Source organism: Triticum urartu, chromosome 3 (genome assembly GCF_003073215.2).
Source record: "Triticum urartu cultivar G1812 chromosome 3, Tu2.1, whole genome shotgun sequence".
Lineage (NCBI taxonomy): Eukaryota > Viridiplantae > Streptophyta > Magnoliopsida > Poales > Poaceae > Triticum > Triticum urartu.
Window position 1 is genome coordinate 715,544,861 of NC_053024.1, and position 15,062 is coordinate 715,559,922.

At 45.6% G+C, this 15,062-nt stretch overlaps 1 protein-coding gene across 2 annotated transcripts; it reads left to right on the plus strand.

Annotated features, from left to right (window-relative positions):
- The first annotated feature begins 406 nt into the window (after positions 1 to 406).
- Positions 407 to 7,685, plus strand: LOC125546149 (protein CLT1, chloroplastic-like). 2 transcript variants are annotated; one of them, XR_007300458.1, is made up of 11 exons: positions 407 to 1,088; positions 2,399 to 2,544; positions 2,675 to 2,712; positions 2,802 to 2,917; positions 3,905 to 4,004; positions 4,093 to 4,128; positions 4,281 to 4,331; positions 4,409 to 4,532; positions 5,053 to 5,178; positions 6,936 to 7,287; positions 7,358 to 7,685. XR_007300458.1 is itself a non-coding variant. In XM_048710312.1 (10 exons), the coding sequence occupies exons 1-10, from the start codon at positions 655 to 657 to the stop codon at positions 7,091 to 7,093; spliced, it is 1,329 nt and encodes a 442-aa protein (XP_048566269.1). In that variant the 5' UTR covers positions 407 to 654; the 3' UTR covers positions 7,094 to 7,685. The 2 variants fall into 2 exon arrangements, 1 of the variants encoding a protein (XP_048566269.1); XM_048710312.1 differs by having other exon boundaries at positions 6,936 to 7,685.
- Positions 7,686 to 15,062: the final 7,377 nt, after the last annotated feature.

A 15,062-nucleotide genomic window follows, 5' to 3' on the forward strand; every position in this document is an offset into this window, starting at 1 on the left:
AAGTTCACGGAGCGCGCAACACCCCCGGGCGACACTTTGCGCTGCTCTGTGCGCCAAATTCGCCTGCGAGCAGTATCAAACACAATGGCACCTGAGCCGCCATGTCTCACAAACCGACGAAACGGCCCGCCGCCCCCTTCCCCGTAGCCGGCGGATTTCGCCGGCCACTTCTCCGGTGACGACGAGACCAGTTGAAGGGAGAAGGGATCTCAGCGCGGTCGATCTAGGGTTTCCGGTGTCGCCAGGAGGAGGGGGGGCCTGCATGTTTTCGAATCCCAGAGTTCCACTCTAGGAAGGAAATCTATGGCATCCATGCCCCACTCCACGTGCTGAAATTAAACACAGACTTGCACGCAAATACACCCAAGAAATTCCGAAACCAGAATGAGGCACCACACGGCAAAAACTACTTGCCTTTTCGATTCGCCCTCCCATAGCCATCCGTAGCCGTGGTCCAGCCCACCGATGTATTGTTGTAGAGTAAAACGCATAGCAAATCAAATAGGCGGCCGAGCGAAGCAGAGGCCAAGCGAAACAGAGCAACTGCCAGCAGCAGGACGAATCTTCCTCTCGATCCCACCAACCACTACTAATTAGTCTACTGCCTACGCACATCGGAGCAGGAAGCAGAGCACCAGGTTCCGGTTCCCGGCGATGGCGTCGTCCTCGTCGTCGTCGTCGGCGCGCGTGTCGACGGCGCGGCAGCCGCTGCGGTGTCTCCCGTCGGGCCGCGCCGCCAATGGAGCCGCGGCGGCGGTGACGCTGGGGATGCCGAGGAGGGAGGCGCGGGTGACTCTGCGGGCGCACGCGCGGCGGAACATCGCGGCCGCTGCGTGGGCGGAGGCGGGTGTCGCGCCGTGGAGCAGGGGGAAGGAGGCGGCGACGGCGTGCGCGGCGGCGGGGCAGGTGGCGGGGACGAGCGCCGCCGGGGCCGGGGTCGGGGTGGGGGGCAGGAGCGTCGGGAAGGACGTGGCCCTGGCCACGGCCGCCGTGGTCGCCACGGGCACGGCGAACCGCGTCCTCTACAAGCTCGCCCTCGTGCCGCTCCGCCAGTACCCCTTCTTCCTCGCGCAGTTCGCCACGTTCGGGTACGCCCTCCCTCCAACGCCTCCCTCTTCCTCTCCTTCCGGCCATCGACTGATTGCTCAGAGCCCATCCTCGCTCCGCTTTCCGCCGCCGTCGCCGCCGCCGATCCAATCGAGGGACGGGGGACGGAGCCGGCGGTTCCTCCTCGAGCAGCGGGGAGATTCCAGCCACCACGATCGATCGATCGATACGCGAGCTGTCGTGTCGCGAATCATTTTTCCTCTTCGGCCCGTGCGGCGCGTGCCTCGTGGGCCCCGGCCCCGGCCCCTCGCGCGGGGCCACGTGACAGAGACGGTAGCGGGGCGAGATTTTTCCTGGTGGTTCGTTATTATTATTATATCTGGACATGGTTGCTGCTGCTGGGTACGGCTGTGCTTCTTTACTTTCCCTTCTGGTGTCTAGTGGACGCCTGAGCTGGACATTTTTTCTGATAGCCAAAATCCAAATGGTACTGCACCGCAAATTTGGACTCCACTCGCCCTGTTTTCCGCGTGCGACTTCCTGCCAATGGGCCAATGCATGCTGGCCATAATAACTGCATAAAACCCGATACCTGAAGCCTGAAGCCTGAAGCCCGAAGCCCGAACCCGTATAACCTGAACCTGGAAAAGCAAGCACTACATCGGGTAGCAGTTTTGGAACTACATCGGGTAGCAGTTTTGGAAACCTGAATGTAGTTCGGGAAATGATTATTGAAGCCCACTAGAAATATCTCGCACAAATGTCATTTACTCATTCGCTGCAGAAATGTTGTTATTTTTGCCTGCTAGCGTCTCACTCACACAGGGCGTACCACTTGGCACTGGATAGAATGGCCTTCTGTTTTTCTTGGACACTCATCGAGAACGTGTCATTGTTGTAATTAGTTTGAGAAGAACGCGGCGGAGATGGCAAAAATACACAGCCACCAAACCGTGGCGACGGCCAGGCCAAAACGAAGGACTGCAGCCTGAAGAAACCCAAATAAATTTTCTTTGGTTTGAGAAAAAAGTGAGTCTGTTTAGTTAAGTTTAGATGGCGGGTTTCCGTGTTGACAAGATTTGGGAGGTTGTGCGGCGTCGAAATGCAAGCCTTTTCGCTCTCCATGGGCAGGGCCTAGAGGCCGAAAAGTTGGCGGTGTGCGGTTGCAAGCCAATAGTGAAATTGCATAACCATCATATTCATTTCACCATTGTTATTTTTGCACATTAACACCATATGCTCCACAAATTTCTATCATGATAAAATGGAAACATACACGTGAAAAAAAAGACTTCTGATTGAACATTTCTTGGACGCTAATAACACGGCATGGGTCTCTTCACTTTTGCAGCTATGTGGTTGTCTACTTCTCAATCCTGTTTTTTCGTTATCAAGCTGGCCATGTGACGGATGAGATGCTTTCTCTACCACAGAAGCCTTTTATAGTCATAGGCCTCTTGGAGGCTCTAGCAGCAGCAGCAGGGATGTCTGCTGGAGGTAAAAAAAAATTCTTGTCAAAATCAAATACAGCATGTTCCTCACAGATTTTCACTTCTAAAATATACATACTTGATATGTGACATAAGGAACTCACACTCACAGTATTATATGCTTTTTGCTGGGGCAGCTATTCTTTCTGGTGCTTCAATACCAATATTATCACAGGTTGGTGGGTCATCAGTATAATCATATGACAGACTTCATTTTACCACCTGCGATCACAGTTATATAATTATCTTACTACCTTGCTGCAGACCTATCTTGTATGGCAGCTTGTTTTGTCTGCTATTTTCCTAAAGAGGCGCTATAGACTTAATGAGATAACAGGATGCTTTCTAGTGACAGTTGGTGTGGTAATAACTGTAGCAAGGTATGTTTCTAATAATCTCACTCTTGGTTTGCAAGCACCTAGTAAGCACTCGAGTATATTTATACAACTGTAATCCATGCCAAGGAGTTTGTTGTCCTGCTTCTCGTTATGTTGTCTTACAAGCAAATGTTATGGTTAAATCTGAAAGAGAATAAGCTTTATTATTTGGAGATGGGCATGTAAAGTACCACGAAAGAAAAAATATGGAAAATTAGTTAATATTTGGAACGTATGCATATGCAATATGGCTTGTATGATGCAGAATTCCTCAATGTAGCACACGTGACATCTTCACACACATGTGCGTATACTATTGAACTGCTATGCTGGAACATTTGTTTTGATAACAGTCCAAAAATATTATGATTTGGTGATAGTGTCAAGATCCCAATCATGGAATGTGAGGCAAAAACTGCTTGATATTTAAGTACAGTTTTATTTTGACATATTCACTACTGCTCTGTTTTTCATTACAATGCGTGTGTGGGAACAGTGGCGGTTCAGACCTATAAACTCTGTTGTATCAGACTATCAGTCCAATCAATCTGGTTGATATTTGTTTAAATGTATAGAAAAAGTCAGGCATGTTTTAGACCCCACAGACTATGTGTGAAATTGCCACTTGGGCAAGAGATGATCGCACAAGGGGTTATGAAATACTCTCTCTATAAGCTAAAATAAGATATTTTAGATCACTAAAGTAGTGATCTAAAAGACTATTATATGATCTTTTAGATCACTAAAGTAGTGATCTAAATGATCTTACATCAGTCTACTGAGGGACTACCTTTACAACTACGTACACATATTTTGTGGCAATATTGTGATGTCTAAGTGGAACGCTTGTGCATGATTAAGCTGTTCAGTACCTTAATGTTTTTTTTCGAAAAGGGGGTCACCCCGGCCTCTGCATCAGAACGATGCATACGGCCAACAGTACCTTTATGTGAACAAAGTTTAACACGAGCCTTACTTTTTTATGTATAGTGGAACTGGTGCTGGTGCTTCACTACAAAGTACTGGAATTTTGTGGCCACTGCTAATGATAATATCATTCTTTCTGCAAGCTGCTGACACAGTATTGAAGGTACCAAGTCCGCTAATCAGTCGATTGACTATTTTCTGTTCTTTAGCTACCAGTTTTACCTGATACAACTAAAATGTAATTGTTGCAGGAGATAATATTTATAGATGCTGCTAAGAATTTGAAGGTACCGCATTTCTCCCATAATTGTCACCTGGCAAAATTTTCTCTAAGATGTAGAACTTACTCTTTATGAAAGCATGCCTACTGGCAACTGCTATCTCTTCATTGTGTTCGTGAGATGCCTTTCTCATTCCGATATTTTTGTTTTTTATCCAGGGTGGCTCAGTTGATCTTTTTGTTGTCAACTCATATGGCTCTGCTTATCAAGTATGGTCCTTATTTCAACTACCATGCTTGAATCATACAGAAGCTATCCATCACAATTAATAAACCTATCTTTTCAGGCTATTTTTATGTGTCTCTTGCTGCCATTCTTGTCAAAGTTATGGGGTATTCCATTCCATCTACTACCAACATACATCAGAGATGGTGCAGCCTGCTTTCTAAATATGGGATCATTATCTGCTGGTAAATTTTCCAAAGTTTTAGGCTCATCTTTTCTGTCTCTTGAGTTCTCATCGGAACATCTGCCTTGATCTTCCTGGTGCATGCAATAATTTTCTGATTAGGTCTCTTGATCACTTGGCTTCATTTGTGATGTTATATTTGCTAGGGGGATAAGTGCAGATCTAAATCAATCACTGATATCTCTTAAGAAAAGAAGTTAATCACTGATGATTAATTACCATACGACATTCAGTTTTTGAAATTCGTCACATTGTATTAGCACTTAATAGCAAGTATCATTAAGCTCTTTGAGTTGAAAACCCATCATTTCTGTATTTATTTCTTCCTAATTTTGAAAAGGACCACCTGGATTTTATCTGCTCATAGTTGATTTATTTATTTTCTGATCCCCATAATGATTATTTATTGTTTTCATGGTAATATCTTTTTTGACATGTCTTGAATTTTACTTTTATAAATAGTAAAGCCATCTAAGCATGTTGTTGCACAATCCTCTTATTAAAATTTTTGGGTTGTGCAGGCTGTGAAGGGGCACCACTGCTACCGCTACTATTTGTGTTGGTTAATATGGGATTCAATATATCCTTGCTACACCTGCTAAAGATTTCTTCTGCTGTTGCATCTTGTCTAGCCTCTACATTCTCAGGTTTATATATTCTTTATATGCGCACGTCTTCTCCACTGATAAATAGTTTTAAGAAGTTTTTTTTTATTTCGTTTATACTTCATCCAAGTGCCATCTTTGTGTTGAACATATTAGAACTAGTTTTGAAGGAAGGTGTGGAATCCAGTTAAAACTGACATTGCAGGAAGTATTTGCATGCTTGGTTTTGTAGCCCAAGGTCACACCTAATCTTAGTCGTGCCACGATTCCTTAAGCATGTGGTTGGTTCAGTGCCACAATCTTGGCCTGCCACATTTCGTTAGTCATATGCGATGTACATGTCATAGACACAATTTCTTGACAAATCTTTTCACAGTTTGCAGTGGCCATGTCACAGTGCTAATGTTAGGCATCAGCAAGCACATGCTAAAATCTGGTACCATTAGACAACTGGTTAAAACTATTCTATACAGTTCATTGTGTGTCATCCAGCTTTCAATTCTGGATCTGGAAGCCTTATAGTAACCATATATAAGCTGAGATGTTGTATTCACACCCTGCTTCGTTTCAACACACAAATAGAAAGACGCCGTTAAAGGGGGAAATTTTCTCCCTTAACTGTACGTTGTTAGGTAGAATTGAGGCACCACGCGGAGGCTGCGCCTCGAACGCGGGTGGGTGAGCTCACGGGTCTGTGCTCTTACCAACCGGCCACTGCTTGGTTCTGGTCTCAACACACAAATCACTACTTCATTAAGCAGTCCACATTAATCTTTGTGTTCCCTTCCCTATATCTGGCTCAGTAAAATATATTAATAAGCCACATTTTATTATATATACTGGAGGGAGAGTTGTGATGATTTCACAAGGAAGAGGGTCATTTTCACTGATTTCTGTCTGATGACAGTGCTGCTGTGGTCAAGTTTATCAGTTAGAAGCAGAGAGGACGATAATAGTATGTTTAGAATTTCATGCCTGACTTGCTCCTCTGTATCATCATTCTGTAATATGGAAGCTTTTGAGGTGTAGTTAGTTATGGAATTTCGACCACGGGGACGAAGCAAACCCTTTATCAAAATAATGAGTTATGGAGGAAGTATGACATCAAGTGAGAATGTAACGTCAATTAAAATTTCTAAAGCAAACTTTCCTATCATGCAGTCGATGTATGTCCACCCCTCTCATAGGCTCTAGAAAATAAGCCTAGGACAGGAGAAAAGAACGCACGTTTGGGATATGGACAGAAGTTTGGCTGTGTTGGCTGACCATGATCCCACATAACTGAGTTGCACCATGTCACTTCAGAACTAAGCTTACCAAAATTATTAAGGAGCGAAAGTAGGGGAAAACAAGCACAAAGATTCAGTTGTAGCTATCTTTCATCACCATTATTTGCACGTTTTCTATTTGGTTCCTGCATAACGACTGCACATGCCTTAATCACTGTCACTTCCCAGTTGCCACTTCACCTGGCCACTTGAGCCTGCCATGTATTAGCGGTTTCTGAAACCTGTGTGCTCCTTTGGAAAAGGACTTTAATACAGAACTAACTTGAGCTCGTTTTTCGTCCCTACCAGTCAGATACTATAATGAATCAATAGTCTAGCGTCCAACGTACTTCGCGTTCATCGTTTGCACTTACACCTGAACATAAAGTTCAGGGGGGGAAAAGTTATAAATCTTTCAGCTAGCATTCCTTTTCTGATTACTACTCATTGTTCCCTTGTACAAGTAGATATGCAGTATGCCTGCACGCTGAGCAGCGAACTGATCACTAATGATGGCCTTTCTTGATGCAGTCCCGCTGTCGATCTACGCCTTCACCCTACCGCTGCCGTACATCGGCGTGGCGTCGACCCTCCCTCCCGGCTTCGTTGCAGGCGCTGCAGTTCTCATCGCCGGCTTACTAATGCACAGCCTTCCGCAGCCAGAAAATTGCGGGGAAAGCCAGGAATGACTAGCTAATTAGCATGCATTTCTTCGTATTCTACATAACCATGGCTGGCTCCTCATCCGGCCTGGTCTTGAAAGGCAGAGCAGAAGTTCTCCTGTGAGCCACCTGACCTGACTGTTGTGTGTTGTATGGTAGCATGTCATTTATCCAATAAAAGCGAGGAGAAGCCGCATGGGTACATAGACAAGAATAAAAAGGTTGAGATCAAGCAGGAAATACCTCTCTTTGTGTGTTCTCTCCTACTGATACTGAGACGGGCACTCGCAGTTTGTGGAGGGGAAGAGGATCAGGGAGAAGAGCAGGAGCATCATCGCCACAGGGACGAAGAGCAGGAAGGCCGGCGGCGGCGGCAGCGGGGGCAGCACCAGTGGGAGGCACAGGAGCATCGCCGCCGCCGCCAGCAAGATCATCAGGAGGACGCCCCTGTCCATCTGGGCCGGCTTCTCTAGTGGATGTTCATCTCTTACTCTGTGTTTGGTTGGGTTCCTTGGAAGAGGAAGAACTGTCGTGTGTTGGAGGGGGGATATGGGTGTTGCTTTGTGTGAGAGACAACTAACAGGTGCATCTTTGATTCTTTGCTCCTCTGCGGTGAATATATATTGGTGTGATGGTGGTGGGTGGCCCTCTTTCTGGGAGGCCGAGGATGCCGGTGGGGACGGACAGTTGGAGAGGACATGCATGGGGTGGGCCGGCCACTGCCTGCTGCTTTTGTTTACCAATAATAACGCAGGCGGTAATCCAGTCCTGATGTCAGATTAGCCGCATTATTACTCTCCACTGTTTCCTGGGAAACGCCGGATTTTGTTACAGTACTTTGATCCATCTTGACCCGTCGACAGTGTCATTTTGCGACCTCGGTTCTGTCCCTTCCAGGGAGGAGTGGTAGATTTCTTTCTGCCTTACTGTGTCTTAACAGCAAGCGAATCTTCCCTGTCGGTGAATGTTTACTCCCGGTGCCAAGCTTCTTCCCAACCTTGTTGGCTGTCGGTGAATGTGTGTCAACAGGCAGCGAGGCTTGCGATCCAACCGGGGCGCATCACACATGGACCGCCGACGACCACATTAACAGGTAGGGGCATCTGTAACGCGGACCCCCGACACCGTTCAGACTATATGGCATCAGCATTTTTCTTGCACACCGAAAGCAAACCAGGGGTTTCACGGGCATTCGGATCGCTGCCACACAAACATCTGACAACCGTGGCCCACCTAAACCCTCTCCCTTGCTCGCGCTTTTTCCCGCCAAAAGCCAGCTGTTCACATTCATGCTGCTCTAGAGCGGCCGCTCTGCATTGACGCTGGCTTAGAGTGGCCGTGACCTCTCACTAGCATCGGCACTTAAGCGGCTAGCCGGCCGAGGGTGCCTCTCGTGGCGTGTCCCCTATTTCTGCGTTGTTCAATGCCGGAGATGTTTACAGGACGGGACGAGACAGATATATATCACCCCCATTCAATGACTGTCTAGCCGTCTACCGCCATTAAGCATGCTCGTCGGTCGAGAAACCAACTCCGGCGCCCGAGCATTGACGCACCTGAACGCTTGGCCTCACTATTCAAAGGCGGTCACACCTGGCTCACACCGCATTACAACCCATTCGCTCCTCTCGTGCACCACATCCACCATGACCACGAGCGGGAACACGTTGTGGAAAAACTTGTCGACGAAGCAGAAGCGTGAGGTGGCAGCCTGGCAGAGCCGTCGTGCTAGGCGGATAGAGGCCGCCATGCCGGCCAGCTCTCCGGAGGTCTCCGACGATGACCCCCCAATGGAGACTGGCTTCGATGATGACTCCGCGCCGCAACCCACAACGGTGCATGCTGGTTTGACTATGGAGCAGGCGTGGTCGTACTTCAACATGCCCCCATGGCGGAGGAGCAACCAGTGCTTAAGTGCATTCCAGCAGACGCAGGAAGAGTAGCAACACAATTTGTTCCTTCTCGAGCAGCACCGGTTGACAGAGGGCCAAATCTACGATGAGCGCGTGAGCGAGGAAGCCGTGCTGCACGAATCACAACTCTGTCGTCGGGCAACAGGCGCTCTACGAGGCCGCCCGCGCTTACGCTGCCGCTCGCAGCATAGAGGTAATGTAGCCGGATGCGTAGGCAGGCGTAGGCGACCGCGGATGAGAACGCCTCCGGTTGCGCATCCTAAGCATCGCCAACTAGTGTTTGGCTGCGCCAGTGGGACGACGAGCGTGCCGACCATGGACCTCACGTGCACCGATGACAGACAGGTCGTGGATTCCGACGAGGATCAGTAGGACATTGGAGGTGGCTTGGCTTCGAGTCCCAAGTGGGCCGGTCCGTCTCGAATGTTCTACTCTTTCTTGTCGGCGATCGCACCTTCGCTTGCGAGTCTTATCGCCGCCGCTCATGGAGACAGCGAGATGAGCCTCGTGATCGCTGGAAGGGAACAACTAGACCGGGGGTGCCGCCGTAGGCTAGTTTAAGTCCGTTCACTTTTTAAAATTGAAAAATGTAAAAAATGTAATGCATATACACTGGTTTAGATGAAAGTCATCCAGTTTTGCATGTAATTCGTTCGGTTCATTAAAATCTGGTTTAAAATGTATACAGTTATGATTTGATGGCCGGCTTGCACATCAATAGTGTCTGTGGACTGGTCTCTTTATCCACGGACGGATACAATGTCCAGTTTAGAGGCAGAGATGCCTATCAACACCACCACGCCGCCCACGCTTCCGAAAGACACGGGTATGATTGATCAAACTGAGGAAGCGCAGTGCACCGAATCTGGCTGGGCATCCACGTTCGCCTCACCTCGTACAACAAGTCTGTGCGTGCGTGCGTGCGTACTGCGACGTACCGACGCACGCCCCCTCTGGCTGTCTGTTGGCGCCAGCCATCCAGCCAGTGAGCCGGGGCGGCCAGCATGCAGTGTACCATTAGTGCCGCGACCGCCCGCTTAACTGGTGTTCCTTTCTCCGAGCATGCTTTTCCTCCTCGTCACCGGCAACGACACAGCACTAATTGAGGTCACCCGAGCGGAGCGCATGCATGCGGGATGCGGCGCACCTGGCCGAAAGCCACGGGACACGGTCTGGCAACCAGAGGCAAGTTGCATCGGCAGAGAGGAGGGGCTCGGAACCGACACGGTGCCACAGTGAGTGCATGCATGCTCTGCAGACGGACGGTGCGTACTACCTGATCGATCCCTGTCTGTCTCTGACGACGCGGCGCGCAGCCGGCCAGGTGCGTGGCGCAGTGGCCGCTCGTCGCTCGACAAACACGAGAGGCAGAAGCGCGGGAGCACGGACACCGCGCGCCAAAAACGTGCCCGCGGTTAACCCGGCGCCGCGCCTGGCTGTTGCCCATCGAGCTCTGCCGCAGGTGCCTTTTTTTTTTGAGAAGCTGCCGCAGGTGGCTGGGACAGCAGACAGGCGCCATTGTGGTGGGCTAGTTGCCGTCCCATTTGCTCGGTTAAATTGTAGGCCGATTGGTTTAGAATCTGCTTCTCTTTCACCCAGCTAAAATACGTGCTATCCCCTAAAAAACGCTAAAATATGTGCTAGAGATTTTAAAAAAATGTTTGCGAATCAAAACTATTTCAATTTTCAAAAAATAATCATGGGTTCAGATAATTGAAAAACGTTTGTGAATTGGGAAAATAGTTGTGAATTCAAAAAAATATTACCATATTTAAAAAAGTTTGAATTTTAAAAATGAAACTGTTCCTTATTTCAGAAAACGATCATGAATTTAAAAATATTTTTGGTTTAAAAATGTTCACAAGTTTGTTAAATGTTCCCAGATTATAAAAACAGGAATTTCTAAAATGATTGCAAATATGAAAAAAATATTCCTGCAATTCAATTTTTTTCCTGAAATTCAAAATATGTTCATCAACTTTAAGAATGTTCTCGGTTATAAAAATGTTTATTAATTAAAGAAACTCTTATTATATTTAAAAGAATGTTCCAAAATAAAGAAAATCCTAATTTTCTTTATAATGTTAGAAACATTAAAATCTAGGAAACCAAAAAAAGGAAGAAAAAATATACAAAAACAGAAAAAAAGAAATAAACAGGGATAACTAAATAGAAAAATTGGAGAGTAGGCATGGTGAACAACCTGGCATCATCGGGGGAAGGATTTGGTGCGCTTTGAAAGGTTTGGATTGCAAGGACCTTGGATAGATCACATTTTTATTTACGTTGGTTGACGAGCCTTCTAGTTTGAGGCAAGATGCTGACCGTATCCTGTGGATGGTTCAAGGGGTACTGTTGATTTAAGGAGGTAGGTAAGAGTAAATTTCTAGAAAAGATATTGTGCGGTAAAGTGTGCATATAGATCCAGGAGGTGAACATGACAACATGAAAAGTTATCTGAGAGTAAGTGGGAAAATTCATGCAAGTAGATGTTCATGTATGAATCTTGTATTTAATAGTTTCAAAGACGTAATTGATCAATTCACGTGGCTATGGATCTCACAAATTGTGGGGAAGAAAGTTATGACATGTGGTTCGATGGTTAGGAAGGTGGTTGTACCACAACCCACCAGAGATTGATTCCCTGGTATAATGCTAGTGTGTCTCATAAAAGAAGAAATATACTTACGGTGGGAGGCAATGTTCTCATTGATAGAAATGTACTCATGTATCTCCCCCTTTTTAAGATCTGTCAGCCCAATCGCTCACAATATGCATGTGTACATTCATAGGGATGAGTGTATGTGTATATGAGTGTTTGCTCTGTTCTAAGGAAAAGAATAGGTGACCGGAAAAACACGAGCGATAGAAAACACTAACGTTCATGCATGCACGTGGGAAGAAAAGTTGCACACATGTGGGAAGAGATGCAAGAAAAAAATGAAAAAAAACTTGGCAATTGACATTCATGCCTACAAGATTATAGGGGAGATAATTGACATAAAGTGTTGTGTGTATTGACTTTTTTTATATCATGTTGTGTGTATTGACTTAGTCTTGAGGATGGGTATATATAGTGATACAAGACTTGGAGGCCACCAAGCCTCCTAGATGTAAGATGAAAATAATTCAGGCGTGTCAACCTCTTATCTAGTTGAGAAATAATTATGTCTCATCTAACTCCTACACCATTGGATTTTATGCGAAGATTCGTGAAGAATTTATTTATTTGGTTAATCAAATAGTATAGGGGTTATATGAGACTTTGTTATAATTAGCAAACATGAAATAATACTTTCTAATTGCGCACAACCTATGCCTTTCAAATATACATCTTCTATATCTAAATAGCTAGCCGCACTAACCTATTTTTCTCAATGTGTAAGTATGCCACCTCATCATTCAACATGCATGAAGAAAGGGCCACCGCAACATGCAACCATGCATAAGAATTTAAATACTACCCTATTATGCTATTTATGTTATAAAATTAATAACCAAACACCACAAATCATTTTTTTAGTTTTCGTTCTCATATTATTACTATACATACTCATGTTTCATACAACCAATTCTTATTGAATATATATTTATATTATACAATAATAACCAAACACCACAAATCATTTTTCTAGTTTTAGTTCTCACATTATTACAATATACGTATTCATGTTTCATACAACCAATTCTCACTGAATATATATATTTATATTATACAATTAATAACCAAACACCGCAAAACTTTTTTTTTCACTTTTAGTTCTCATATTATTACTATACATATTCATATTTTCATACAACCAATTCTCACTGAATATATTGCAAAACATTTTCCAGAACAACGTGCGGGGTATCATCTAGTATCTCTAACAGCAACGACTAAGGACTAGGTATGTTTTTTTTAAAGTATTAGGTTTTTCCTTTAGGATTAACTAAGGACTAGGTGTGCCTAAGTAGAGTGCTAATGGAGCGGCGGAAACTGTTGGGGCATAGCCAAACGTCCTTGCATAATGTTGTTCATGCGGCGACGCTCCAGCTATCGGGAGCCGTTGATGGCGACGATGAGCTGGGACCTGGACGAACAACGTTGGACCATCGTACTTGTGGTCACACCCACGCGGCTGCTCCTTACCCACCTCAAACAGCAGCTCCCGCTGACCGAATTCGAGACTCCTTTCCATTGTGCGAAGATACAGCCCGGGGTCGAAGGCTTCGTCCAGCAACACGCACCCCTCCGGCAAGCTGGCCCTCTTCAGCTCCAGGAAACCAGGCGCCCCACTCACTACCGGACTCGCGGTCTATGCCTACGGCCACGGGCCGTCGGCATAGGCCCCTAAGCCGTCGGCATAGATCTATGCCTACGGTTGCCGTCGGCATAGGCCCGTCGGCGTAGATATCGTCAGCGTAGTCTTGTCAGACCGTCGGCATAGTATAGCCGTCGGCATAGGGGCCTATGCCGACGGCCTGACGTCAGCCGTCGGCAAGTACCGGCAGTGTTTTTCGTCTGACGGCAACGGACGGCGCCGTCAAAAGCGCTGACGAATCACGCAATGCCACGTCGCAGAGCTATGCCGACGGCAAAGCCGTCGGCATACCTCTGCACGTGGCAACCCCTGGTACTCCTGGTGGCAGAATCTATGCCGACGCTTTGCCGTAGCATATCTATGCCATGTGTCATCTCCTGGTTCTCCTGGCAGCAGGGGCTATGCCTACGGCAAAGCCGTCGGCATAGATTTTCAGCTATGCCTACGGCTTTGCTGTAGGCATAAAAAGTCTATATTCTAATAAATAAGACAAGTGATATTGCAAAAACTGAATAAAAGAAACTATATTCATAATAAATGAAGCATTGCAATTATTTGGCCTGAATAATAAACAATAGACTTTATTAATATGAATGTCAACTACAAGCATTCAGGAATTACACTTAGAGGAAAAGGAAATAAAAGAAGAAAGGAAAAGTCCTAAACTAAACCTATACTAAACTATCTACTTCATCTTCTGCTTCTTTCTTCTAGTTCATCAACCTGCAAAACAAGAAACAACAAATAGGAAAAACTTGATTAAGGTTAAAATGTAGCATTCCCCTTATGGAAATGCCTTTGCTGTAGGAGCTAGCACTTAGGAGTTTGGAAACATTAGTCAAACCCCAATCAGATTAAGTTGATAAAAGAAACATTAGAAGAGAGCCAACACTGCATAAATGGAGCCAATGGAACAGTAACCAGCAAGGCCAAAAGGAATAGGTTCAATTGGCAGTAAAGAATAACCCAATAGAGAAGTAAAGCCAGCAAAGTATAGATCAAAGCTAAACCCAAAGATCAACTCAAATTAGCACTAACTCCATGATTAGGGGATCCCTCGATTAAGCTTGGGTTAGTTTTCAGATGAAATCCAACTAACCCACTACTAACCAACTAACCCAGAGGTAGGGTTTGAAGTAGGGATTGTCCTCAGGCAACCTAGTAGTGCTAGGACTATTGCATCATTGGATCAAGTAGTGCAGCATCTGCTGTTAAGTAATGGTGAGAGCCTCAGGACACCATCATTGGCATGGCAAGATTAAGGAGCACCTGTTCTTATCAGTGAGAGTATGAGAGAGAGAAAGAAAGTGAAGAGACCAGTGTAGCATCTGTTCAAATCAAATTTAAGAGAGGGAATTGGCAAGGAAAGATACAGTCCATAACCTACAAGAATAAATAGGCCATTGATAGCACATTTACTAAACATCTGCCGTAAGCAGAAGTGCAGAACACATACACCCACTTACACATGGGTACTATTCTGTATATAGGTACACAAGCACAACACATGGACCTGGTATAGATAGGAGTATAAGCATGCATCAAAATCATCTGAAACATCTGAAATAGCTAAAGCAAAGAAAGAGTTAACACTACATGCAACCATGAGGACTATATCCTGTACAATATACAACTAAACCACCAGTAGATGATGTACTAAACCATACAAGAAATACCAATACATGGTATTTAGATAAAGACTAGTATATATCAAACACACATACCAGCTTGAAAGAGAAACTATAATTTTATACTACTACAGGAGCAAATCATGAACTA